This window comes from Aotus nancymaae, unplaced genomic scaffold, assembly GCF_030222135.1.
Source record: "Aotus nancymaae isolate 86718 unplaced genomic scaffold, 86718_ANA_hifiasm-v0.15.2.pri h1tg000036l, whole genome shotgun sequence".
Classification (NCBI taxonomy): domain Eukaryota; kingdom Metazoa; phylum Chordata; class Mammalia; order Primates; family Aotidae; genus Aotus; species Aotus nancymaae.
The window spans coordinates 91,902,330-91,928,332 of record NW_026988450.1 but is presented as its reverse complement, the minus strand read 5'-3'; the positions used below and the strand labels follow the sequence as shown (position 1 = coordinate 91,928,332).

General features: G+C 42.5%; 1 protein-coding gene across 1 annotated transcript in view; it reads left to right on the top strand.

Moving 5' to 3' along the window:
- LOC135278074 (WASH complex subunit 2A-like) overlaps window positions 1-26,003 on the top strand; it is a 49,533-nt gene that overhangs the window by 7,106 nt on the left and 16,424 nt on the right. Inside the window, 15 exon segments of the mRNA XM_064384692.1 lie at window positions 3,322-3,384; window positions 5,185-5,308; window positions 5,311-5,357; window positions 8,538-8,631; window positions 9,625-9,686; window positions 10,918-10,965; window positions 14,026-14,154; window positions 14,703-14,790; window positions 15,421-15,489; window positions 16,219-16,337; window positions 16,856-16,913; window positions 18,401-18,460; window positions 18,852-19,022; window positions 20,862-20,989; window positions 23,122-23,208. Of these exon segments, the coding sequence (XP_064240762.1) occupies window positions 3,322-3,384; window positions 5,185-5,308; window positions 5,311-5,357; window positions 8,538-8,631; window positions 9,625-9,686; window positions 10,918-10,965; window positions 14,026-14,154; window positions 14,703-14,790; window positions 15,421-15,489; window positions 16,219-16,337; window positions 16,856-16,913; window positions 18,401-18,460; window positions 18,852-19,022; window positions 20,862-20,989; window positions 23,122-23,208 (1,347 nt within the window).

Here is a 26,003-nt window from a genome sequence, read left to right as displayed (position 1 = left end):
GTGGGTCTGTTTCTGCCCTCTGCTGTTTGTTTTGTTTTTACGCTGTCTGCCAGTATCATAATCTTAAACACTGCAGACTTCTAATGTCTTAATAGGGCAAGTCCCTATAATCTCTTTCTATTCAGAATTGTCACGGTTATCAGTCTTTGGCTTTTTACTTTTCTGTGTGAATTTGAGGGTTATCTTTTATTTATTATTATTATTATTTTTGAGATGGACTTTCACTCTTGTTGCCCAGACTGGAGTCCAATGACACGATCTCAGCTCACTGCAGCCTCCACCTCCCAAATTTAAGAGATTCTCCTGCCTCCTGAGTAGCTGGGATTACAGGCCCCTCCAACATGCCCAGCTTATTTTAGTAGCGATGTTTTTAGTAGCGATGGGTTTTTCCATGTTGGCCAGGCTGGTCTCAAACTCCTAACCACCTCGGCCTCCCAAAGTGCCAGGATTACAGGCAGGAGCCACTGCACCCAGTGGGATTATTTTACTATATTGTGCCACAGAATATTTTATTAGCTTTTGATTGGAATTGCATAGAATTATAAATTTGGTGTTTGTGACTTTCTGCTGGAAATCTTGATACCAAGGACATTCTGATGTTTGCATTTATGACAATTTTCATTGGAGCTAAATTTCAATAAGTAGAAGTTTGGGTCAGAGGATGTGATCATTGAAAAACAACGTTGTTTGATCAGATTGGCAGATATTTTTAAATGGGTGGACAGCAGTAATCACTGGCAAAGATTTGGGTAATGGGCACTTGAGCATACTGCTAGTGACAGGGAATTCTACACATTTGTGCATAGAATCTGGAAATGGCTATTAAAATTAAAACACCAGTTTCAGCTGGCCACAGTGGCCCACACCTGTAATCCCAGCACTTTGGGAGACCAAGGCCAGTGGATCACTTAAGTCAGCCTGGCCAATGTTGTATCCAAGTGAGTTATAGAAGAAACACCACGCTCTGAGTTTCAAATTAAGAGTCCTTTATTCTCTCAGCCCGGAGGAAGGGGCTTGATTTCCCTTTATACCTTAATTTAGGTAGGGGAGGGGGAGCCTAGCTGAAGCAGAATTTTACAGAAGCAGAACAAGCAAGTTAGATAAGGAAGCTGGTAACCAGTGGGCAGGAGGTTCCCAGGATTGTTGGTTGCTAAGGGTATTTCCATACAATCACGAAGGGGATTTGCAGGGGGAACTTTCCATACAATCAATCACCAAGGAAGCTATTCACAATAGCAGGTAGACTTGCCAAGCAGGATGTGGTTACAATGGTTACAGGTACTGTGAATAGTGTGAACCACTTTTAACTGTTCAAAGCTTTGTGTGCAGCTTGACTCAGTAAGGCGCCTGAGGGGGCCGAGGCAGAGAGGGAGAAGCCAAGCTGGAGCCTACTGCCAAGATGGAGTCAGTTAGGCTAACACAGGCTAAGTTATGACACCAACATGGTGAAACCCCATCTCTACTAAAAAAAAAAAAAACAAAAAGAAATTAGCCGGGCGTGGTTGTGCTTGCCTGTAATTCCAACTACTCGGGAGGCTGAGGCAAGAGAATTTTTTGAGCCTGAGAAGTGGAGGTTGCAGTGAGCCAAGATCATGCCATTGCGCTTCAGCCTGGGCGGCAGAGCTAGACTCTGTCTCTAAATAAATGAATAGATAAGCAGGAAGGGTAAGAGAGTTCTAAATATGAGCGCGTATCTGCATGTATTTGTGTAAGAGCCTCAGGAAACAAAGAGCACACACACCAAGCTTAAAATGGGTATTCCAAGGGTCAGGTTGTGGGTAGGGAGGAAACTATTTTAAAATACATCTCTTTAACGTGTGCCTTTATATTGACTTAAAATTTAAAAAGTAGGATAGAATTCACGTACCCTAAAATTCACACCTTTAATCAGTATGCAGTTTGGTGGATTGTAGTGTACTCAAATTGTAATGGCCACTGTCTAATGCCAGAAGATTTTCATCGGTTCATTTATATTGACTTTTAATTTATTTCTTCTTAAAAATTTTTAAATTTCATTTTATTTTTGAGATAGGGTCTCACTTTGTCACCCAAGCTGGAATGCAGTGGTGCGATCAGGGGTCACTGCAGCCTTTACCTCCTGAGCTCCAGTGATCCTCCTGACTCAACCCCACAAGTAGCTGGAATTACAGGTGCACACCGCTACACCTAGCTAATTTTTGTGGGGTTTTTTTTTTTTTTGGGGTATCGATGAGGTCTCACTATGTTGCCCAGGTTGATCTTGAACTCCAGAGCTCAACTGATCCCCTTGCCTCAGTCTCCGAGAGTGCTGGCCTTACAGGCACAAGCCACTGTGCCTGGCCTATGTTGACTTTTTATAAAAAGCATGTTGTACTTGAGTCGTTTTTAAAACATAAAAATAATTAAAAAAGAAAAAAAAACAAGAATCACAGTGATTTGTCAGAGCGGTGGGTCTGTTCTGGAAAAGAGAGTTTTGCCTGTCCGTGCTGTCAGGGTCAGTCAAATGCCCAGCCTTTCTGGAGAGTCAGTGGTAGATTTTTCTCTCTGCTTTCATACAAATGGGATAATAAAATTGTATCAGCCATTTTAAGCAACTGAATGAAAATAAATTTTGCCTTTACCATTTTCATTGTTCAGAATCCTAAAGTTCTTGCTTCTTAGTTGATAAATTACACCAGTTAACATTTTCTGTAGCCTGGGGTGAGAATACTGTATCACTGCCCATCAACATTATTAGGTTAAATGAAAAGGTGTGCAAACTCATATCTTACTGTTTTGCAACTCTTGGTTTACAAGGAGGTTAAATTTTCATCATGTTTCCTAATCATTTGTATTTAAAAACAATTTCATTTTTTTGGTGAATGGACTATTCAGGGACACCCACTGGTAGTGGCATAGTGGCCTCAGCCCTTTGTTGCGTACCCCTGACCCCCCAATGGAGTCTTACTTTGTCACCCAGGCTGGAGTGCAGTGATGTGATCTCGGCTCACTGCAATCTCTGCCTCCCAGGTTCAAGCAGTTCTCCTGCCTCAGCCTCCTGCGTAGCTGGGATTACAGGTGTGTGTCACCACACTCCACTAATTTTTTTATTTTTTAGTAGAGACAGGGTTTCACCATGTTGGCCAGGCTGGTCTTGAACTTCAGACCTCATGATCTGCCCACCGTGGCCTCCCAAAGTGCTGGGATCACAAGTGTGATTCTCCACACCCAGCCAAGCCCTTTGTTGAATAACCATTTCCTTCTCCATCTTTGTCCTTATTTACTGTGTATTTAATTCTTGTATTGTGATTTATTTCCAATGACGTGTTCACCTTTTAACATTGAGTTTTCTTCCATATTTAGCGTGTGTACGATGAAGAAGTGGAGGAGCCAGTACTGAAGGCTGAGGCAGAAGAAACAGAGCAGGTACTTGTATGAAATCACTCTTGAGCTGAGTTTCTGACTTTGAGAAATGTAGAGATCGATGTATTATGAGGGTACTAGGGATGGTGGGTGGGGGAGGGAAAGGGAGGTACTGCTCCTGACAGCAGCCCAAAAGGGGATTCTTTCCTTTGTTTCTGAAATGTAGTGTATTAACTAATACAGAGATCAGATTCTTGAATTCTGGCATAGGAATAGAGTAGAAGTCAGCAAACAACTTGTGTAAAGGGCCAGATAGTAAATATTACAGATTTGGAGGGTTACAGAGGTCATTTTTTTGCTGTGGCTTCCTGTGTTACAGATGCACCGACCCACTTCCTCCTGAGGTCTTCTCACACCAGAGCCCAAAACATAGCTAAGAGGTTCTGGGTCACACTGACTTCTTAGCACTCCAGCAGAGATTCCTTTTTCTTCCACTCAGGAAGGCACAATGGACTGTGAATAAGTTTATTATGGGAGTAGCTTTGAATTCACTGTCATTTATTCAGAAAATATATATCACCTGTAAAGGTTGGCGCTTTGTCACAATTATTTCTTGTGACAGATGAAGCTGTTAGACTACGAAAGGGTATTAGAAACCAGCTGTAGCTCTGCCTGTTCCCAGCTGTTTTTTTTTCTTTTAAACAGTTTATATTAAAAACAAATTTTTTTTTTTTTTTTTTTTGAAATGGAGTCTCGCTCTGTTGCCCAGGCTGGAGTGCAGTGGCACAATCTCAGTTCATTGCAACCTCTGCCTCCCGGGTGCAAGAGATTCTCCTGCCTCAGCCTCCAAGTAGCTGGGACTACAGGCCCGTGTCAGCATGCCCAGCTAATTTTTTTGTATTCTTAGTAGAGACAGGGTTTCACCGTGTTGGCCAGGCTCATCTCAAACCTGACCTCAAACGATCCGCCTGCCTCAGCCTCCCAAAGTGCTAGGATTACAGGCGTGAGCCACCGCACCCAGCCAACCCCCTTTTGATGTAGAACAAATTTATAAAATAATTGTAATTGTCCACTATTTTTTTGTCTTTTTAAACTATAATGGAAAAATGAGACCTCTGGGTATTTTGTTCCAAGTCTTAACTCCTAAAATTACCCAAGAGACCCTTAACCAAGGCTCGTGAGATAGTCATGGTGAATCTGAGAGTATAGACCTGTTACTCCTCCAGCAGTGGGGAAGTAGCGTGCCATTCATCGTTAGGATACTTCTCCACACAGTAGTCGCACCTCTGCTTTTGTAGATGATGACTGACCTTGGAGCTCTGGGACCTTAAGTAGTTCATTGCAGGTCTAGAAAGGGGCAAACTTGGGATTTAAAACTTGCAGTCTTTTTTTTTTTTTTTTGGAGATGGCATGTTGCTCTGTAGCCCAGGCTGGCGTGCAGTGGCGCGACCTCGGCTCACTGCAGCCTCGACCTTCCGGGTCCTGGTTCAAGCAATTCTCCCGCCTCAGCCTCCTGAGCAGTGGGATTACAGGCACGTGCCACCATGCCCAGTTAAGTTTTGCATTTTTAATAGACGGGGTTTCACCGTGTTGGCCAGGCTGGTCTTGAACTCCTGACCTTGTGATCCGCCTGCCTCAGCCTCCCAAAGTGCTGGGATTACAGGTGTGAGCCACTGCGCCTGGCCAAAACTTGCAGTCTTACTCCAAAGTCTATGTCAAGGCATTCAGCAGAATTTGACTTTGTTAACATTTTTAATTAATTTTTTTGGAGCTCGAGCCTAGGGTTTAGAGAACATTCACAATATTCTCTTGGGGCGGTATCAGTATATTGGAGACCCATACTGCATGATATTTGTTTTGTAGGAGAAGACTCGGGAGCAGAAAGAAGTAGATCTCATTCCTAAAGTCCAGGAGGCTGTGAACTGTGGCCTACAAGTATTGGACAGTGCCTTTGAGCAACTTGATATCAAAGCAGGAAACTCAGACTCGGAGAAAATGATGCTAATGGGCGAGTGGAACTGATCCTTGAACCAAAGGTAAAGACGTTCAACTTAAATATTTAGTGTGCACCTGTTATGTTTGGGCTACTTTACTTGGGCACACGATTAGTAAGTAATAGAGTTAACGTTTAGGAAGTGAGTATGTCACTTAGCAGTCTCACATTGACTCCACTAGAAAGGCTCGCTTTTCCCAAGCACTGATGGGGAGTGCAAGGCAACATGTCAAGTTGGGGGTGCAAAGATGCAGGGCATGGCTTCTGCTCTCGAGGTGTGTGTCACAGGTCTGGTGGGAGAGTGAAGACATTCATACCAGTAACCATTATAAATGCTCTGAGAGAGAATTGGCTTCCAGCTGGAACTTTGGGGCAAAGATGATATTTGAATTGGGATTTGAAGGATGAGTAGGCTGGAGAGATAGAGAGTGTTGGGAACCTGAAAGTATGTAGCTTGGGCTAAGGAAAACTGCAGAAGAGCTGAAAGGCATTTGGGTTGTTTCCAGTTTGGGCAGTTATTAAATATAAATGAAGCTGCTGTGGGCATTCCTGTCCAGGCTCCCACATTGTTCAGGGAGATAAGTGGGGCAACACAGAGTCTCGGTGGTGAACACAGAAAGTTGCCACAGTGATTTTGAGAAACAGCCCTTGTGACACACAGGGCCTTTTGAATTAAAACATGCCACAGAACCAAACTTTTTTTTTTTTCTTGAGATGCAGTCTCATTGTGTCACCCAGTCTGGAGTGCAGTGGTGCAATCTCGGCTCACTGCAGTCTCTGCCTCATGATTCAAGTGATTCTCTTGCCTCAGTCTCTTGGGTAGCTGGGATTATAGGCACCCACCACTACGCCCAGCTAATTTTTGTATTTTTAATAGATACAGCAGAGGATGTTTCACCATGTTGGCCAGGCTGATCTTGAATTCCTGACCTCAGGTGGTCCGCCCGCCTCAGCCTCCGAAAGTGCTGGGATTACAGATGTCAGCCACTGCGTCTGGCCTGAACCACCAGACTCTTGTAGTCATTCTTTAGCTTCACATTTCTCTTCCAGTTTGAGCTTTGCTGTGTCACATCAAAGTGAGGCAGATTGTTTGGAACTGAGCAGCCCACTTGCTGCTTGGCTTTTCACTGTATGCCTTTAAAAGTCAGCTGTGGACTCTGGGAAATGTATTGCCTGGGCCACACTTGAAACTTTCTTTTTTTTTTTTTTTGGGACGGAGTTTCGCTCTCGTTACCCAGGCTGGAGTGCAATGGCGCGATCTCGGCTCACCGCAACCTCTGCCTCTTGGGTTCAGGCAATTCTCCTGCCTCAGCCTCCTGAGTAGCTGGGATTACAGGCACGCGCCACCATGCCCAGCTAATTTTTGTATTTTTAGTAGAGACGGGGGTTTCACCATGTTGACCAGGATGGTCTCGATCTCTTGACGTCGTGATCCACCCGCCTCGGCCTCCCAAAGTGCTGGGATTACAGGCGTGAGCCACCGCGCCCAGCCCCATACTTGATACTTCCAAGACACACAGTGCTTTCTCTTTTTTTCCCCCTGGCGGAAAAGTTGTGCAGGTACACTTTTCTTTTATAGGAGGATTTGGGAATATCTCTGAGTCAGTGAGAATTAGTCCAAATTCACGCTGTCTTTGCTTTATACTCCATTGGTTGCTGTGACATCGTTGACCCTTTACATTAACCCTCCCAATCTTTCTGTTCTTGTATGAAACATCAGAATTATTCTCCCCTGCTCCAGGGTCCTTTGACAAGGAAGAGTTATTATTGTCAAAGGGCAATGCCTTACAGGGCACAGGGCAGCTTTTCCTCCACCAGTGGAGGTAGGAGGCTGTCCAAGCGTGGAGCACTTTCTTGATTCTACTTTTTTTGTTGAGACAGAGTTTCACTCTTGTTGCCCAGGCTGGAGTGCAGTGGCATAATCTCAGCTTACTGCAGCTTCTGTCTCCTGGGTTCAAGTGATTCTCCGCCTCAGCCTTCTGAGTAGCTAGGATTACAGACATGCACCATAACACTGGCTAATTTTTGTATTTTTAGTAGAGACAGGGTTTCACCATGGTGGCCAGGCTGGTCTTGAATTCCTGACCTCAAGTGATCCACCCAACCCAGCATCCCAAAGTGCTGGGATTACAGGCATGAGCCACTGCACCTGGCCTAATCTATTTTTATATTAAAAAATATATATTTTCACTCATTAGTACTGCTTTTTAGAGGACAGCTCTCCAGAAGGTTCAGTTTCTTTCCTTGGTCCTACTCCTCCTGGACCTTATACTAGGAGGTTGCACCCTTTTCCCTGTTTGCTTGCTGCTGATAAACTTTTGGTAGGCTTTTGCCATTTTTGTTAAATTTTGTTAATCCGGCCCTTGGAGAGGGAGATTCTGTGTGATTCAGCTTTATCTTGCCTTTTTTTTTTTTTTTTTTTTTTTTGAGATAGTTTCACGATTATTGCCCAGGCTAGAGTGCAAATGATCTTGGCTCACTGCAACCTCCACTTCCCAGGCTTAAGTGATTCTCATGCCTCTGCCTCCCAAGTAGCTGGGACTAAGGGGCACGCTACCACGCCTGGCTAATTTTTTGTATTTTTAGTAGAGATGGGATTTCACCATGTCGGCCAGGCTGTTCTCAAACTCCTGACTTCAAGTGATCCATCCGCCTTGGCCTTCCAAACTTCTGGGATTACAGGCATGAGCCATGGCGCCTAGCCTTACCTTGGCATTTTTACCTAGGATTTGACTTTTTAAAAAATCAGTGAAATAAACAAGTTTTTGGCTGGGCGCAGTGACTCATGCCTGTGATCCCAGCACTTTGGGAGGCTGAGGCGGGCGGATCACAAGTTCAGGAAACCATCCTGACTAACATGGTGAAATCCCATCTCTACTAAAAATAGAAAAAAATTAGCCGGGCATGGTGGCAGCCTCCTGTAGTCCCAGCTACTCGGGAGGCTGAAGCAGAAGAATCGCTTGAACCGGGAGGGGGAGGTTGCAGTGAGCTGCGATTGCACCACTGCACTTCAGCCTGGATGACAGAGTGAGACTCTGTCTCAAAAAAAAAAAAAAAAAAGAATTTTTTTTATTTTTAACCTTTAGTCCTGCTTTGTTTCTTATTCTCCTCCTTTGTTATGTAGCTTGTTTCGGGTAGTCAGATGGACCAGGATGTCAGGTGGCACATGTAAGTTTGTTTTCAACCGAAACGTTTGACGGCTTATTCCTTTCCTGGTGTACAGGATGTATACGTTGATCGTCCTTTACCGTATCTCATTGGGTCAAAGCTGTTCATGGAACAAGAAGATGTAGGTCTTGGAGAGCTGTCCAGTGAAGGTACTTTTCTTCACCAAATAATTTGTTAGTTTTAACATTTCTTTTTTTATTTTAAAATAATTTCAAACTTTAAAGTTTTAAGATTAAAGAACTCACGTATACCCTGCACTCGGGTTTACCAGTTAACTTTTCACTACATTTGTTTTATTGTTCTCTACATATACATAATATTTTGTCTTGAACCTATTTGGGAGACATAATATTCATGCCATTACGTCTAAATGTTTCTGTGTGCGCTTTCTTTCTTTTTTTTTTTTTCCTTGAGCTAGTTTCGTTCTTGTCACCCAGGGAGTGCAGTGGCACAATCTTGGCTCACTGCAACCTCCACCTCCCGGGTTCAAGCAATTCTCCTACCTCAGCCTCCTGAGTAGCTGGAATTACAGGCACCCACCACCATACCTGGCTAATTTTTGTATTTTTAGTAGAGACGGGGCTTTACTATGTTTGCCAGGTTGGTCTCAAACTCCTGACCTCAGGTGGTCCTCTGTGTGTGTTTTCCAAGAACAAGGACATCTCTTGTATAACTATAGTAGAATTACAAAAGCCAGGACATTATCTGTTATCCAATCCGCTATGTTCGCATTTTGCCATTTGTCCCAGTGGCACCCTTTACAGTCTCTCTCTTTTGTTCTCTTGTCTAGGACTCTATCCAGGGCCGGTTACCACATTTAGTTGTCAAATCTCCAGTTATCTTTTAGTCTGATGCTGTTACAGCCTTTCTTGGCTTTTTATGACCTTGACATCTGTAAAGAGTACAGGCCAGTTTTTTTTTCTTTGTAATGAATAATTTTTTTGAGGAGAGATACTTAAAGACTACATAAATATCTAATTCCTTACCATAATGAAGACACTTTTAATTCCAGTAAATGGGTATCGATGGTTTTATCAAGATCTCCGTGTTGCTCTTGTATGGTGGTTTGTGATTTTGAGAAGGAGCTAAGGACGTTTTCTTGTGAATATTGGTGTGGTGACCCTTATCTCTCTTCTCAACAGAAGGCTCTGTAGGCAGTGATCGTGGCAGTATTGTGGACAGTGAGGAAGAGAAAGAAGAAGAGGTAAGGGCTGTTTGGTATGACCAGGTCACGGTGGGCAGCAAGCTTAAGATGGGCCTAGCAGGCTAAGTAAATAACAACTGTGAATTTGTAATCTGTTTCCATAAAGCTTTTAACAGTGATAGAAGCCACATTCTGAGTTCTTTTAATCTAGGGTTAGATTTCCTTTTTGCCTTATGTACAATAATCAGGAAAGCTCCTATAATCTGTTTCACTGTTATCCTACCTCCCACCTTGACACCAAATTCCTTCTTCACCCAGTATATTTTTGAGAAGGACAGCTTAGATGTTTTGGTGGAATCTCTGCCTGGGATATAGTCTTGAGTATATTCTGTCTTTGAACAATTCTAAGAAAAAAAATACACACATTTAGAACTTTCGTCAAATGTAAAACGTAGAGCAGGATATGCTGAAGGCAACCACATACATTCTGTTTTGCTGCTGCTTCTAGCACCTTCATATCCACAGAGCATAATCTCATTTCCTAGTCTGGCGTTTGAGTCTGTGGGCCTTGACCACAGTTGAATCTGCAGTTGTTCTTTAGATGGGATATTCATTATTGCAAGGGACACAGCCATGTTGAAGGAGAGTCCTTGAGTATGGGGTTTCCGAAAGGAGACAGTGTTGTGTGTGTGCTTTTCTCTTCTGACTGGTCCCCCTTTCTACGCTCTCCCTCCCCTGCCCTTCTTCCAGCCGTACAAAGAAAAACCTGACAGCCGGAAATAAGCTTTCTTAAGTAACTATTAGCTGAATCCCTTGCTTTTAGCCATGGATGTAGGTCTTTACTAAATTGCTGGTAGCAAATACTCATGTTACCTTCTTAGGCCTAATGAAGTATTTGTCCTATCAAGAGGAACTAGAGACAGTATAGTCCAAAATGTAAAATAATACAAACTGACTTTCGATAATTTAGTTAGTTCAATGTGCAGTTCTTACTTTAAATCCAAAGGCAAGAGTTGAAAGTGCAGGTGATGTGAGCAAATTGTTAGAGGCATTTAAGTGAGCCACAACAATAACATGTTAACTGGAACAATCCTTGACAATATTGCCAGCTGCCCCACTACCTGCACCTTGATACTTAAGGTGACCGGTAGTCAGTACAAAGACTGAGTGTCAGAGCTTTTTCTCCATTTGACATGGAATCAGCCTGGCCCAGAGACTTAGACCTGAAATCATTTCTGTGCTTCGAAGTAAAGCCTGTTTAACAACAAAGCCTTTTTTTTCCCCTCCGAAGGAGTCAGATGAAGATTTTGCCAATCAGAGTGACGATGATCAAAACCGGGTAAGGCTCATGTGTTGAAATGACTTTGTTTTTACATTTTAATTGAAGCATAGTATGTATATTAAAATTACTTTTGAATTTTATTTATGACTAAGTGAGGATTTTTTCAGTATACAACTTATTTTCCTTTAGGCATTTCATGTATTTAGGCTATTTCCTTTGTATATTTTTTCCCAATTTTCCTTTATAGTTTATCTTCATTTTTCTTAGAAAACAAAGAAGTAAAAAACAAATTGGAAAATAGAGCCTCTAAAAGAAGACTCAGTTACCCAAACTGAATTGCTTTGCATGAGTCCCTCTCCTGAGTCCCCCTCTCCTGTGTCCCCTCTCCTGTTTTAAAACTGGAGACAAGCTAGTAGTGACATTAATGAATATTCACAAGATGAAAACTTCTGACCCTACTGTCTTAGTACAGTTATCTTAATTTTTGAATATCTAAGGGCATATTGTTTTCATAGTATGCATATTTTATTTTCTGCCCTTTTATGTTAACATTTCATAAATGTTTCCTTATTTTATTTTATTTTTTGAGATGGAGGTTTGCTCTTGGCGGCCAGGCTGGAGTGCAATGGTGCGATGTCAGCTCACTGCAACTTCTGCCTCTAGGATTCAAGCAATTTTCCTGCCTCAGCCTCCTGAGTGGCTGGAATTACAGGCGCCCACCACCATGCCAGCTAATTTTTTTGTGTTTTTATTAGAGATGGGGTTTTACCATGTTGGCCAGGCTGGTCTCGAACTCCTGGTCTCAGATGATCCACCTGTCTCGGCCTCCCAAAGTGCTGGGATTACAGGCATGAGTCACCACGCCCGGCCTCCTTATTTAAAAAAGTCTTTGCAGTTTGCTTTGTATAGTCTTTGCTATATACTTTTAAACTTACTAAATATGATACTGTCATAGTCTCTAAATGTATGAAGAGTTTTATTTTTGATGTAACAATGTATTCAATATTTTCTTTTCTTTTTTTGAGACAGAGTCTGACTCTGTTGCCCAGGCTGGAGTACAGTGGTGTGATCTTGGCTCACTGCAGTCTCTGCCTCCAGGGTTCAAACCATTCTTATGCCTCAGCCTCCCTGAGTAGCTGGGACTAAGGTGTATGTCACCACGCCCGACTAATTTTTTGTATTTTTAGTAGAGACGGGGTCTCCCCATGTTTCCTAGGCTAGTCTAGAACTCCTGCGCTCAGGCAATCCACCCAGTCAGCCTCCCAGAGTACTGAGATCACAGGTGTGAGCCCCATACCCAGCCAGTATTTTCATACATAGAAATCCTTTGCTTCTGTGAACTGTTTCATACATAGAAATCCTTTGCTTCTGTGAACTGTTTCTTCAGAATAAAGTGGTATAGAATTATTAACATAACTCTTAATGTCTGGTGGACCTTCTAAATTACAGATTATGCATGTTGATTTTCCTACAATCTCATCACTGGGGTGATGATTTAAAATTTTTTTTTTGCTAAAAATTTGCATTTCAATTTCTTAACTGGGAAATATTTTTTTCACAAAAATGTTTAACTATCAAATAAAGGATTTTGTATTTTCTGGTTGGTACTGTATTTTTCTGGTTGTATTCATAAATGTGGTTGGTCTTTATAATTTTAATAGTCAGTCTTTCTTCATAGGATATTTGTTTCTATGGAATTTCCCATTAAAATCTGCAAATATAGACAGTTTTTCTTTTTTTTTGAAACTGAGTCTCGCTCTGTCCCCCAGGCTGGAGTGCAGTGGCACGATCTTGGCTCACTGCAACTTCCACCTTCTGGGTTTAAGTGATTCTCGTGCCTCAGACTCCCAAGTAGTTGGGATTATAGGCATGCGCCACCATGCCCAGCTAGTTTTTATATTTTTAGTGGAGATGGGGTTTCGCCACGTTGGCCAGGCTGATCTTGAACTCCTGACCTCAGGTGATTGCCTGCCTCAGCCTCCCAAAGTGCTGGGATTACAGGTGTGAGTCACCATGCCTGGCCACAAACAGTTTTTCTTTCTTTCTTTCTTTTTTATTTTTTTGAGACAGGGTTTCACTCTTGTTGCCCAGACTGGAGTGCAGTGGCATGATCTCGGCTCACTGCAACTTCCACCTCCCAGGTTCAAGCAGTTCTTCAGTCTCAGCCTCCCTAGTAGCTGGGATTACAGGTACCTGCCACCACATCCAGCTAATTTTTGTATTTTTAGTAGAGACAGGGTTTCACCATGTTGGCCAGGCTAATCTTGAACTTGTAACCTCAGGTGATCCACTCGTCTTGGCCTCCCAAAGTGCTGGGATGACAGGCATGAGTCACCACGCCTGACCGCACCTGTTTCCACAGAAATTCTATAGTGTATGCAGAGGTGGTATCGTGCTGGATTTGTTATTCTGCACTTTTTTGCGTGACCTACCTTGGATGGCTCTCTAGTTGTTACAGCTTTTACCTTTTAACTATTACTCAGTATTCTTACTAAGGTCAGACTATGCTGATTTTGTTTCTATTTCTCTGGTATTAGGCCAGGCACGGTGGCTCATGCCTGTCATCCCAGCACTATGGGAAGCCAAGGTGGGCGGATCACTTGAGATCAGGAGTTTGAGACCAGCCTGGCCAGCATGGTGAAACCCTGTTTCTACCAAAAATACAAAAATTAGCCATCTGTGATGGCAGGTACCTGTAATCCCAGTTACTCAGGAAGCTGAGGCAGGAGAGTCCCTTGAACCCAGGAAATGGAGGTTGCAGTGAGCCAGGATCACCCCGTTGCACTCCAGCCTGAGCAACAAGAGTGAAACTCCTTCTCAAAAATAAAAATATTTCTCTAGTAACAACCAGTTTTGATATTTCAATATTTTGCTTTTTTTATTCTTGTTGTTCCAGTCTTATTAAATAATATATTTTTATTTAGATTCCAAGTAAAGCTTGTGTATTATTTGTTCCAGCTTATCTGCTGCTTCATAACTTGCTGCATCATAATTATGATTATTATTTTAAAAAGCTGTTACCTCTTTGAAGGAGGAGCCTAAAGGCTAAGTGACAATATCTCTTCTTCAGCTTGGTGACTATCTAATGGTTCTAATCTGATTATTTTATACTCTTAGCACGCGACACAAATGAGTGATGAAGAAGAGGATGGTGATGAAGAAGAGGATGATGATGGTTGTGACCTTTTTGCTGACTCCGAGAAGAAGGAGGAAGATATTGAGGACATTGAAGAAAGTACTAGACCTGTAAGGAAGACTGTAGTTGCTGTTGCTTGGCAGGGTTTTAGCACTGATGACTTGTTTCTTGTATTGTCACTTACTTTGTATCACTCTCATTTTTGCATATTTCTCATTTCATTTACACTTCAGAAGATAATGGCGAGCATCTCAAATTGCAAGTACCACTTTCCTGTCCAGATGTTATGATTTTATGAGTCAAATCATTCAGAATATGTGTGGTTCCCGAGTTTCAAGACCCTAGTGCTCCTGTCTTTCTCCCCATGCAGCTTATTCTTATTTTCTTATTTAGATTTTTAAGTATTAAAGTGAAGTACTATAAAAGTAAGAAAATCAAAGAACGTCTCTCTTTGAAGGAACATTTTATGAGTCCTATTCCTTGGGTGAGCTGTATAGTGTACATATGTATAGTGTACATGTTTAAATTCATTTAATTACACTGTTTTTTTCTCAGTTGAATTTCTTTGCTCTTGTATACATAATGTTTTTAGGTGTCCAAAAGTGAAGTGTACTGCTTTTTTACAAAAAAGTGACTCTTTTGATTTCTCCTGCTGTAGAAAAGAAGCAGACGTACGTCATTTGCTAATGAGCTGGCTGCCCGCATCAAGGGTGACGCCGTGGGCCGAGTGGACGAGGAGCCAACAAGTGAGCCCCAGCCACATTGACAAGAAGTAGGGGAGGGGTAGTGCAGGGCCTTCTGCTGGCTTCACCAAAAGCAGGTTTCCCTTTTTATTAGTAACTACAAATGCAGAAGAGGCTTAAATTGTAGCGCTTACTCCTTTTTTGGTTAATGAACTCCTTTTGATAACTGAACGCTGTGGACCCACAAGCAAAATGTACGTGTACACATCTAGATAATACTTTACATATAATTTCAGGGGATTAATGGAAACTCCAGAGAACCATAGGCAACAGCTTAAGAATTCCTGGCTGAATATTTACTCCTGTATTTTGAACAAATAAGAATGTACTATATAATAGCACATTCTAGTTATATAACAGGGTAGAAAGTTAGCATCATAATTCTTTCAACAAATATGATTCTGATATGCACATGAGCTGGTATGAAAGCAGAAGCCTTCTGCCTTACAAAGAGACTCTTGAGTGCCTACCATGGGCAGGGCAGGGGGTTCAATGCTCTGGTGAAGCTGAGATGGAAGGCAGTTGTCTTGTTCTTAGCTATGAGTTATGAGGATGACAGACTTGTAGAGAAACAGGATGTGTATACTGAGGGAGGACTTAGTACTATTAAAACTGTGACCTATGCTTTTCAAGCCTTATCCTCAGGAGAAGCAAAACCTCGGAAGACACTGAAAGAGAAGAAGGAAAGGAGAACTTCAGACGGTGGGCCTTTTCCATCAATTCTATTAATTTAGGAGACTTTTGACTCAGGAATGTTGCTTACATAATTCATAAAGTACTGCTTTGCATGCTGTTTTCCCTCTGACAAATGGGTCTGTCTCCATTTACTTTTTTTAGCCTCTGAAAGCATGTTTTGGGGTGCTGGGAGGAGATGGGGTATGGACTAAAAATGCCTGTAAATGTTTGATTTATTAGATTTTAGAGCAATCATGTCTTGTCTTTCTAGAATTCTCTAGAAGCACAGAAACTTAGGGATCTCTAGCATTTGTTTGTAAGGAATATATCAGGCCTTTTCATATTAAGCAGTCATGTCTGCTGCATTCCACTTGTCCCTGTGTCAGTCTGCAGATCCCTTTGTTTAGTCTACCCTTCCTCCCCCCAGATTGTTGGGGAAATGGGTCTTGAATATGGCATCTGACCCTAATACTTCCTTCAAAGTAAATCTAGATCAAGGATGCTGGCCTAGAGAATGAATGCTCTCTGCTGCAAGCATTGACATATTTGAGAGTGGGGGCCCACAGGGCCTTTTGAGGGCATCAGTGGACTATGCCAGGGGTTTAGTGTGAAATTCATCAGACCGCCTCACACTTTGTTAAATAGGGTCAGATAAACTCCTTGCCAGTTTGGAGATGTTGCAGATGCCAACCCGGGAATCTGGGTTCCAGACCCATCTTTAATGCTCCCTGCAAAACATTGCTTTCTGTTTGCTAGATGAAGAGGATAACTTATTCGCACCCCCTAAGCTGACCGATGAGGACTTCTCACCATTTGACTCTCGAGTTGGCCTGTTTAGTGGGGGCAAGGGGCTCTTTGATGATGAGGATGAGGAGGTGAGTCCATGGTACCCAGCGACACTCCCTGCAGCTGTATCGGGTTCACAAGGAAGAAATATGCTTTGTTTCTTTAGTGGGAGAAAACAGCTTCTCAGTTGGAAGTTGTTTCTATTTTCAGATTTTGGGACATTTTGAACTAAGAATCTCAGAGTGAGAAATACCGTATTCTTCTATCCTTTGTTAGGTGAGGAGAAGATGTGCACTTGTTAGTGTGAATAATTTACTAGGTGATTGTTTCTTCTCTTATCTGTTATCTTTCATCTTCGTATTTCATTCCTGGACAGACCTCCCAAAGTGCTGGGATTACAGGTGTGAGTCACCACACCTGGCCTAAATTATTTTAGGGTCTGGTTTTGCCGTAGTTATCACTTTGCAACTGATTTTCTGGGAGCATAGTAAATACGTAGTTTTAAATCTTATAGGTTACTTTTCCTTAGAAATCCTCAAATGCAGCTATGCTTTCTCCTGTTTTTTTTTTTTTTTTAATCCTTTGTCATATACGTTATTACAACCAGAGTGACTTCTTCACGGAAGCCCCCCAGGATCGACAAGCTGAAGCCTCTGTTAAGGAGGGTAAGCTGGGGGCTGGCCAACTGCGTCTCAGTGCGCAGAGTTCCAAAAGTGTCTTTCTCATTAGGAGATGGAACCTCGAGGTTGTTCCCAAGTCTTGTTTCTGCGTTGAGCAGGAAGCTGTTATTTTGACCTTGGTCCAGTTGAAAGTAATTCATCTTCACTAATTCATGTCTTGGAAAAAACAGAGTACCATCTGCAAACCCACATCACAGTCTTGCCTCTTTGTTAGGAGAACTCATCAAAAGTCAGACAAGAAAAGTACCCTAGAGCAATGTTGAGAATGGTTCTCATTTAATGAAGTTTAATTTAAAGAAACATTTTTAACATTCTGCATATAAGTTGGAGACCAGTAATTCCCCAACCCAGTGTGCATTAAAATCATCTGTAAAGTTTTATATACACTTTCTTCCAGCAGACCTTAGTTTTATATATATATATATATATGTATATATTAGTAGAGACAGGAAGGTTTCACCATGTTGGACAGTTGGACAGGCTGGTCTTAAACTCCTATCCTCAAGTTATTACCCACCTTAGCCTCCCAAAGTGCTGGGATTACAGGCCTGAGCCACTGCACATGACCCATCTGTGTAGTTTTTAAAAAGCACAAATATAAATCTATTTCTTAACTTACAAATGTTACTCAATTAGGTTTGTGGTAATTCTCGGGACTTGAGAATTAGTGATTTTAAGCTCCGCGTCTCCTGGGCACACGCATCAGAGCTGGGCCTCGTGGGCCGCTCCTTGTGCTTGCTGTGCTGACTGCTTACCTGACTGCCCTCTGCTTTCTGCTGTCCATGGTTTGGCAGAGGTGACTTGCTTGGTTTCCCTCTTTGCTCTTATTGTCTTTTTTCTTTTTTTTTTTTTTAGTTTTTGTATTTTTAGTATAGACAGGGTTTCACCATGTTGGCCAGGATGTTTTTGATCTCTTGACCTCGTGATCCACCCGCCTCAGCCTCCCAAAGTGCTGGGATTATAGGCATGAGCCACCTCACCCGGCTGTCTTCTTTTTTTTTCTACTGATGACTCACACATTTTTGCTGTTCCTTTTTACTTGTTCATTTTTATCCAACTGGAATGAGTAGAGCTGGAACTGTTTGGGGGAGCCCTGGTCATGCTGTCCCTGCCTCCGCCAGTGGTGCTCACTACCTCCCTTGGTGTTCCCCAGCCGACCCACTATTGTGGCTTGATCACAGTCAGCATGCTCTTCCATGGGAGTCATAGCTTGGATTGTGTTAATTCCAAAAGAAAAAAGTCCTTTTTTTAGGAAGGGGAGTGATGGAGATTGAGGAGGAGTCAAGAAAAAAAGTCCTGACATTGGTAGAGAGGAAAATACTAAAGCATTTTAAAATGGCTTGTTTAGGAAAAATTAGTTTCAAAACGTCTGGTACTAACTGCATATATTACATTGCATATATTTCAGGAAGAAAATTGCAAGGAAAGTTATTTTCCTTGTAAAATGGTTATCTCTTGCTATTTCATTCTAGAGTCTTTATCATCCAAACCTGGAAAGAAAATCCCAGCAGGAGCTGTTTCTGTATTTTTAGGTAATATAACTTAAGGTTTGTTTTCTTAAAAGAACACAAATACTGTTTTTTCATTTTTAAAATTATCATCTTCTAAAGCCTGGCTGGAGACAAGGAAGCACCTGGGAGCTTCAAAGGGCTTTGAGCAGCTTATAGAAAGAGCTCATCTACTCATGTTAGCTCTTACTCTCCTAGAGCTCAGTGGCCTTGGACTTTTCTGTGTTTGAGTGACCTGGTGATTCTGCATTGTGGGATGTTCTGTAGCAGTAATGGATGGAGGTTATTGGGCCCTGTTGATGCATTTTGTGAATTAACTGAAATGAAAAGTTCTTGGTGGGTGGTAATTTTTTCTGTAAAGTCAACAGGTTCACACTGGCTCACAGCTGTGGCTGTCTTGTCCCTCTGCCCACAGGAGACACAGATGTGTTTGGTGCTGTCTCCATTTCATCATTGAAGGAGCCCCAAAAGCCTGAGCAGCCCATTCCAAGAAAAAGCCCATACCTTCCACCTCCCACTGGCCTCTTTGATGATGATGGTGATGATGACTTTTTCTCAGCACCCTGCAGCAAATCTTCCAAGACGGGTACCTGTTTCTGCCTCTGTTTCTGGTACTTCAGCCAGAAAAAAAAATGTTGCCTATAAAGGGACATAAGCTCCCCTAGTTTGTATCTCTTATAATACCAGATCCCTTCTCCAGCATTCCTGTCATTGAGCTGTTGTCTGTACTTACATAGCTATGGTGCCTGGGAGGCCTCTTTTATGAACCAATCTTTTCTGCTCTGGAAGCTAATTACTATTATTTTCCTTATAGAGAGCTGAAATCTTTTTCCCTATAATTTTTGTTCACAATTTCTAGTTCTGACCTTTGGAATTATAACGTTTTAATCATACTTTCTTCCAGCAGACCTTAGTCAATTACATGAGCAGCATGTTGTGTGCTGGCCATTTAGTTCCCACCTTCTCTTCTCTCCGCCAAAAAGCTCAGGTGGCCTTGGTCTTTCCTCCTGTGATGGGGTTTTCAGCCCCTTGGCTACTTTGACATTCTCCTTTCTTTTCCTCTTAAATGTAAGTCCTGTGTCCCTAAAGTCATTCCTGTAAATCATTTGTTTTTTATGTGCAGATGAATCTCCCAGGGGCTTTTGTCAAAATGAAGATTCCAATTCAGTAGGTCTAGGGTGGGGCATGAGATTGTGCATTTCCAGCAAACTTTGTGGTCTGTGGATCACACTTGGAATGGCAAGACTTAGATTCATTGACTGCTTTTCCTGAAAAGAAAGGTAGATCCCTAAGGTGCACATAATTTTCAGGAACTTGAAAAAATAAAAAATGTTGGAATAGGAATAGATAGAACCAGAATGCATTTAGAAGCACGCTGTCTGGACTTCCTCTCCTTTTTCAGTGTTAGGTGTAGAAAGTAAGGATGGAAGCAGAAGTGTGAAGGAAAATAAAAGCCTAGTTAATCTAGAAAGAGTGCAAATGGATGCAGAATGCACGCAGGTCCAGGTGAAGATGACAGTAAAGGAAGTTAGTAGTGCTTTTTGTTGCTCCACAGGGCTCTCACTTAGTGGGTGTCTTTGAGAACTGATTTAGAATCACTAGTAAATTGATGCTGCTTTGTTTGACAACTCCTAGTCTCTGGACATTCATGAGCCAGTGCCCTCATTTCAGCAACATATGCCTCACTCAGTCCAGCAGTGCTTATGGTAGTGAAAGTTTGGAAATTACTCAGATTTATCAGTAGGGTGAGCTATGGCCCTTCCATTCAGTGGAATATTGGCGACTGTTTAAAAAAAAAAAGGGTCTATGCCTGTTGACTTGGAAAGATTTTATAGGTACATTAAATGGAAAATGCAAATGGTAAGACATATTATTCAAATTATCTTCTAATTTATAGCCTTATTTGTAAATAAGTAAAGTTAATTCATTAGTATATCCTTTGGGGGAATTAGAAGCATGTATGCTGAACTGTTCCCAATGTCCATCTTGTTCGAGTAGGCAGGTGGAGTTATGAGGGGATTTCAGTATTTGCTTTTATCTGCTTTCGTATAGTTTGATTTTTTTTTTAAAAGGAGGAGCCAAGCCCTCACTTCTCAGATTGCTTAGATGATTGACTTGGTGGCCCTCTTAAATAATCTTTCTTCCTCTAGATCTTTCTTCACCTTTTAAGCCAGTCCAAGCTACTCTAAGCACAGGAGGCTGCTGTTTGGATAAGCATGTCAGCTGCATGGTTAAACTATCTGTTCTGTTTTCAACTGAGCTGCTACTATGCTCTTTGAAAAATTCCAAGGGAAGAGTATAGTTTCACTTACTGTAACAACGTAACTTTTCTATTTATTCTTCGGGAGGGAAGAATTTTAAATCTACAAATTTTGTGGTAGATTTTTGACCTTAGTGTAATTTTATGCCTTGCTATTTTTTAAAGGCAAAATCCAATCCACTGCTGATATCTTTGATGACGAAGAAGGAGATCTATTCAAAGAAAAAGTTGAAGCATTTCCAGAAGCCACTGTGAGTCAGACAGACGAAAATAAAGCAAGAGCAGAAAAAAAGGTGAGCAGGAGGGAAGAGTGAATGCAGGAGCATTGATCTGGGGCATCTTAAGAATTCATCTGGAGCCCAGAGGGAAGTATTGTTCCCTTTCACATTCATATTAAAGAACTTCAAACAGAAAGTGGAAAGAAGATTGCAGTGAACACTCAAATAACTACCACCCGGATTGATCAGTTCTTAGGGTTATAGATGTAAACTTTGTTACATACCTGTTTTTTCCCTGAACTATTTGCGTGTAAGTTATTTTAACTGTTTGCTGCATGGAACTGATTGCATGTAGTCATTGGGACATTCTACCCCTAAATATTTCGTTCAGCCTCTCTTGAAAAGACTTCCTTATAACCACAATGCCATTATCAACAGCTGTGAGATGAACAGTCATTCTATAGTAGACTCTTAATATCTAGTCTGTATTTGAATTGCTGCAGTTTGCCTCAAAATGTCTTTGTAAAATCTCCCCACCAATATAGTCCACATTCTAATTTCCTCTCTTGTCCCCAAAATGCTATTTATAGCAGCGGTCCGCAACCTTTTTGGCATTAGGGACATAAAGAAGAGTGCAGCCTGCAACCTAGATCACTTGCATGCGCAGTTCACAGTAGGGTTTGCCCTCCTATGAGAATCTAACGCTGTGGTTGATCTGACAGGAGGCAGAGCTCAGGTGGTAATGCTTGCTGCTCACCTCACCTCCTGCTGTGGGGCCGGGTTCTTAACCGGCCATGGACTGGTCTGCAGCCCGGGGTTGGGGACCCCTGATTTATAGTATTTTTTGTGTGTTTTGATTTTTTTTTTTTTTTTTTTTTTTTTTAAAACCAGGATTCAGGCAGTGTGTCTACATTGCATTTGGTCGTGCTCTCTTTGATCTCTTTAATCTGGAGCAGCACCTCCCACATTTTTTTGAATGTCCAGCCAGTTGTCTTGTAGAATGTGTGACATTGTGCATTTGCTTTATTATTTTCCTGTGATTAAATTCAGGGTCAGCAGTTTTGGCAAGAATACAAGCAGGCAGGGTTGTGCACTTCCTGTTGTATCACCTCCCAAGACACATCAGGTTCACTGTCTGCCTCTTTCTGACAAGTTTGTCACTTGGTTGTTAGGGTGCCCACCACACTGCTTCATTGAAAAGGTACCCTGTTCTCTTTTGCCATTGATAAGTTGACCTCTAAAGTGATAGTTGGACACAGTATGAATATCTGTTCTCTCCCAGCCTTTTATACAGTGTTTTTAAAATCCATGGGTGATCTTTTCCTAAAATCAGTTAACCTGTTAGTGGGCATAAACCACTGTTTTTTAAGTTCTTTATTAGTTGACATTCTTCTGAATAAAGAGTTTTCTCTTCCACTCCTTCCCCCATTTTTAATATTGCTTTGGGATCATGGATTTATTCTTCAGTGTATATGATAATCCATTACCATCATTCTTCCTCCTTTTTTTTTTTTTTTTTTTTTTTTGAGACAGGGTCTTGCTCTGTTGCCCAGGCTGGAGTATAGTGGCATAATCATAGTTGACTGGAGCCTAAACCTATGGGGTTCAAGTGATTCTCCAGTCTCAACCTCCCAAGTAGCTGGGACTACATGCACACACCACCACTCCCAGCTAATTTTTATATTTTTTGTAGAGATGGAGTTTGACCATGTTGGCCAGGCCATTGTTCTTTTTGATGCTCAGATTGACCTGCGTTTGGCCAGTCATTGTGTCCCCAGCAGTCTTTAAGCCCTTCTGGCTGCTTGACCTTTTGCTGCTGTTCTGCACAGCTGGTCCCTCCTCTTTCTACAGTTCATCTCATCATGCTGTGTTCTCTCTGTGAACCCTGACTTTCTCCTGCCGACCACCTAAGGCCCAGCATTCAGAACCTGACAGGCCCCTGGGGCAGCCTGCCTTTCTACTCTCTCTCTCACTGCACATGTCCTATCTGTGCACTGATTGACCCAGGCAGTGTGTCCTGCTTCCTGATACACCAGATGTGTCCTTTATTTGTCTCACTGTTCTCTTAACAGCTCCCTCGGTTTGGTGTCTATCACAGCAGAGACTCCTTGCATTTTCTAAGTGGTTGATTGAGTAAACCCTCTTTTCTGGATATCTTATTTGTTAATCCTTAATTTTTCTTTGTCTTTTTGTTTTCCCCATCAAAGGTTACCTTACCTTCCAGCAAAAATCTCAAACCGTCATCAGAGACAAAGACTCAAAAAGGCTTATTTTCGGATGAGGAGGACTCTGAGGTACGGTATTCTTTTCCTTAGTTGTGAGTATTGGCCTATGGATATGACAGAGTAACTATTTCTGAATCAGATTTTCCTCAGTAGAGTTGTAAGACTTTTTGTGAAGTATTCCAGTTCTTTTTTTTTTTTTTTTGAGACGGAGTTTCGCTCTCGTTACCCAGGCTGGAGTGCAATGGTGCGATCACGGCTCACCGCAACCTCCGCCTCCTGGGTTCAGGCAATTCTCCTGCCTCAGCCTCCTGAGTAGCTGGGATTACAGGCACGCACCACCATGCCCAGCTAATTTTTTGTATGTTTAGTAGAGACGGGGTTTCACCATGTTGACCAGGATGGTCTTGATCTCTTGACCTCGTGATCCACCCGCCTCGGCTTCCCAAAGTGCTGAGATTACAGGCATGAGCCACCGCGCCCGGCGTATTCCAGTTCTTTAAAAATAATCTCTTGAGGCCGGGCGTAGTGGCTCATGCCTGTAATCCTGGCACTTTGGGAGGCCAAGGCAGGTGGACACCTGAGGTCACGAGTTCGAGACCATCCTGGCCAACATGTTGAAACCCTGTCTCTACTAAAAATACAAAAATTAGCTGGGCATGGTGGTGTGTGCCTGTAATCCCAGCTACTTGGGAGGCTAAGACAGGAGATTCACTTGAACCTGGGAGGCAGAGGTTGCAGTGAGCCGAGATGGCCCCACTGCACTCCAGCCTGGGCAACAGAGCAAGACTTCGTCTCAAAATAAATAAATAATCTCTTGAGAGCATGGGATCTTTAGAAAGCAATATATTTCCTTTTCACTTTTGGGTTGGACTTTACTTAATCTCCTGGGATGAAAGTACTCGCTCTTTAGGATGCCTAGACTTTAGACTGTTTATGGGCTCATGATGTGATGAGGTGCTTGCACCAGAGTGGAGGTCACCTTGCTACTTCTTTTATTGACATTCTCACTAACTAGAAAGTGGCTAAGTGCTATAGCAGATGGATTCTGGCATAGCCATCTGTCTTACTGAGACTGAGACTGCTAATAGGCTGTGGGACCCTGCTTCACAGGTTGCTTTGGTCCCCCCAGGCACCTTAGAACCAACTCTCCAAAGCTTCACTGCTTTTCCTGAGTCCCTCAGGCCTAGGTCCTCTTAGATGTAATTTTAAGTTAGCCTTTTAGGAGATCAGAGACCTGTATGAGAATGTAATGGGAAGTAATAAGCCCGTTTTACAGAAAAGTATGTGGACATGGCAGAAACTTACATGTATTTCAAGAAACTGTGGGCTGTAGGTTAGGCTCTCATGGTTGGACTTTGCACTCACAGTGAGGATGTACATGAAACCCTTTGGAAGTAGAGTGATTGCCCTTGATGTGAAGAATATCTTTGAGGCTATTAATTCACTGAAGGCTAGTGTACAAAACGTGAATTAGCCAAAGTCCACTTAAGTCACAACCCTGACCCCCGACATACAGCATGATGGAGCGTGCAGTGTCTTATCCTCATGGATCCCACACCTGCACCTCGGGGTCTTTGCACTGACCCCCACCACTCTGAGTAATGCTGTTCCCAGAATCCAGTTTCCTTCCTCACTCTTCGGGTTCTCTGTGAGGCCTCCCTGATGAAATACACACAACAGGAAGCGCTAGCACACACCATCCTGAGCTCCTGGTCCTCTCTTCTGTTTCACTGTTTACCACAGCATATGTTGCCAGGGACAATGTAGATTTACTTATTCATTGTCTCTACTTCCCTCTAAAGTAAGTGCCACGAGGGCAGGACTTTTCATTCCTTGTTTGTATCCCTAACACCCTGTCCTTAATATCAGTGCTTGGCATGTGGTAAGCCATTCAGTATTTGTCGACTAGACAAGAAAATCAAATGTGACCAATTTCAGTGACTTACAAGGTGTTCTGGTTATTTATTGCTGTGAAACAACTCCAAAACTTAGTAGTTTACAACACCAATATTTTTGTTATCTCACAGTTCTAGAGGTTGACTAGGCTTAGCTAGGACATTGTCACTGACACATTGTCTGGTGTCTGAAGGTGGCTGGGCTTAGGTTCAGCTCACACTGGTAACAGGGCACTGGGGCCCGTGGGATATCTCTTGCTAGGCCTGTGTGGCTTCTAGCCTGCAGTCAGAGAAGCCAGCCTCTTAGATGCTGGCTTGGGGCTGTAGGGGAGAGTCCTCAGAGAGAGCCAGGTGGAGGTCATGTTGCCTTCTGTGTTCCAGCCTTGGAAGTCAGCAGTGTTCCTTTTGTTCCATTTGTTGGTCAAGGTGGTCACAGAGGCCCATCCAGGTTCATGGGGAGGGGCCATAGGCTCCCCTTCTTGATGATGGGAGCGGAAATGAACTCACAGACTTGTGTGAAAACCCCTACCAAAGGCTTTGCCCCATGTGTATCATCATAGAGTGAATGTTTTTATTGGATATTGCTGGGATTCTTAGTCAAGGAGAAGTAAAACCAAGGCAGTCTAGGAGATAAAGCTTTGGACCAGAAGGAATGCTTCCTGACTCCTCTGTATCTCAAGTGTGGAGCTGAAGCTTACCCTGTGAAGTCATTTTGGGGGGACCTATTTGAAGTAATGGAAGTGTCTTTTTTCCATTACCAAGAAAGGTATTAGTTAAGGGTCCAAAACTGTGATGTTGACATTTGTTTCTGTTCTTCGCTTTGATTTACTTTCATTTTCTTAAATCAGCAGAACCCTTTCTCTTGCCGTTGTGTAACACGCGGGAGGGGTACGGGATGCCTGGAGCTCCCCATGTGGCCTCTTCTAGCTAAATAAACCCATGGGACTCCTGGGAGCACAGGGGAAAACC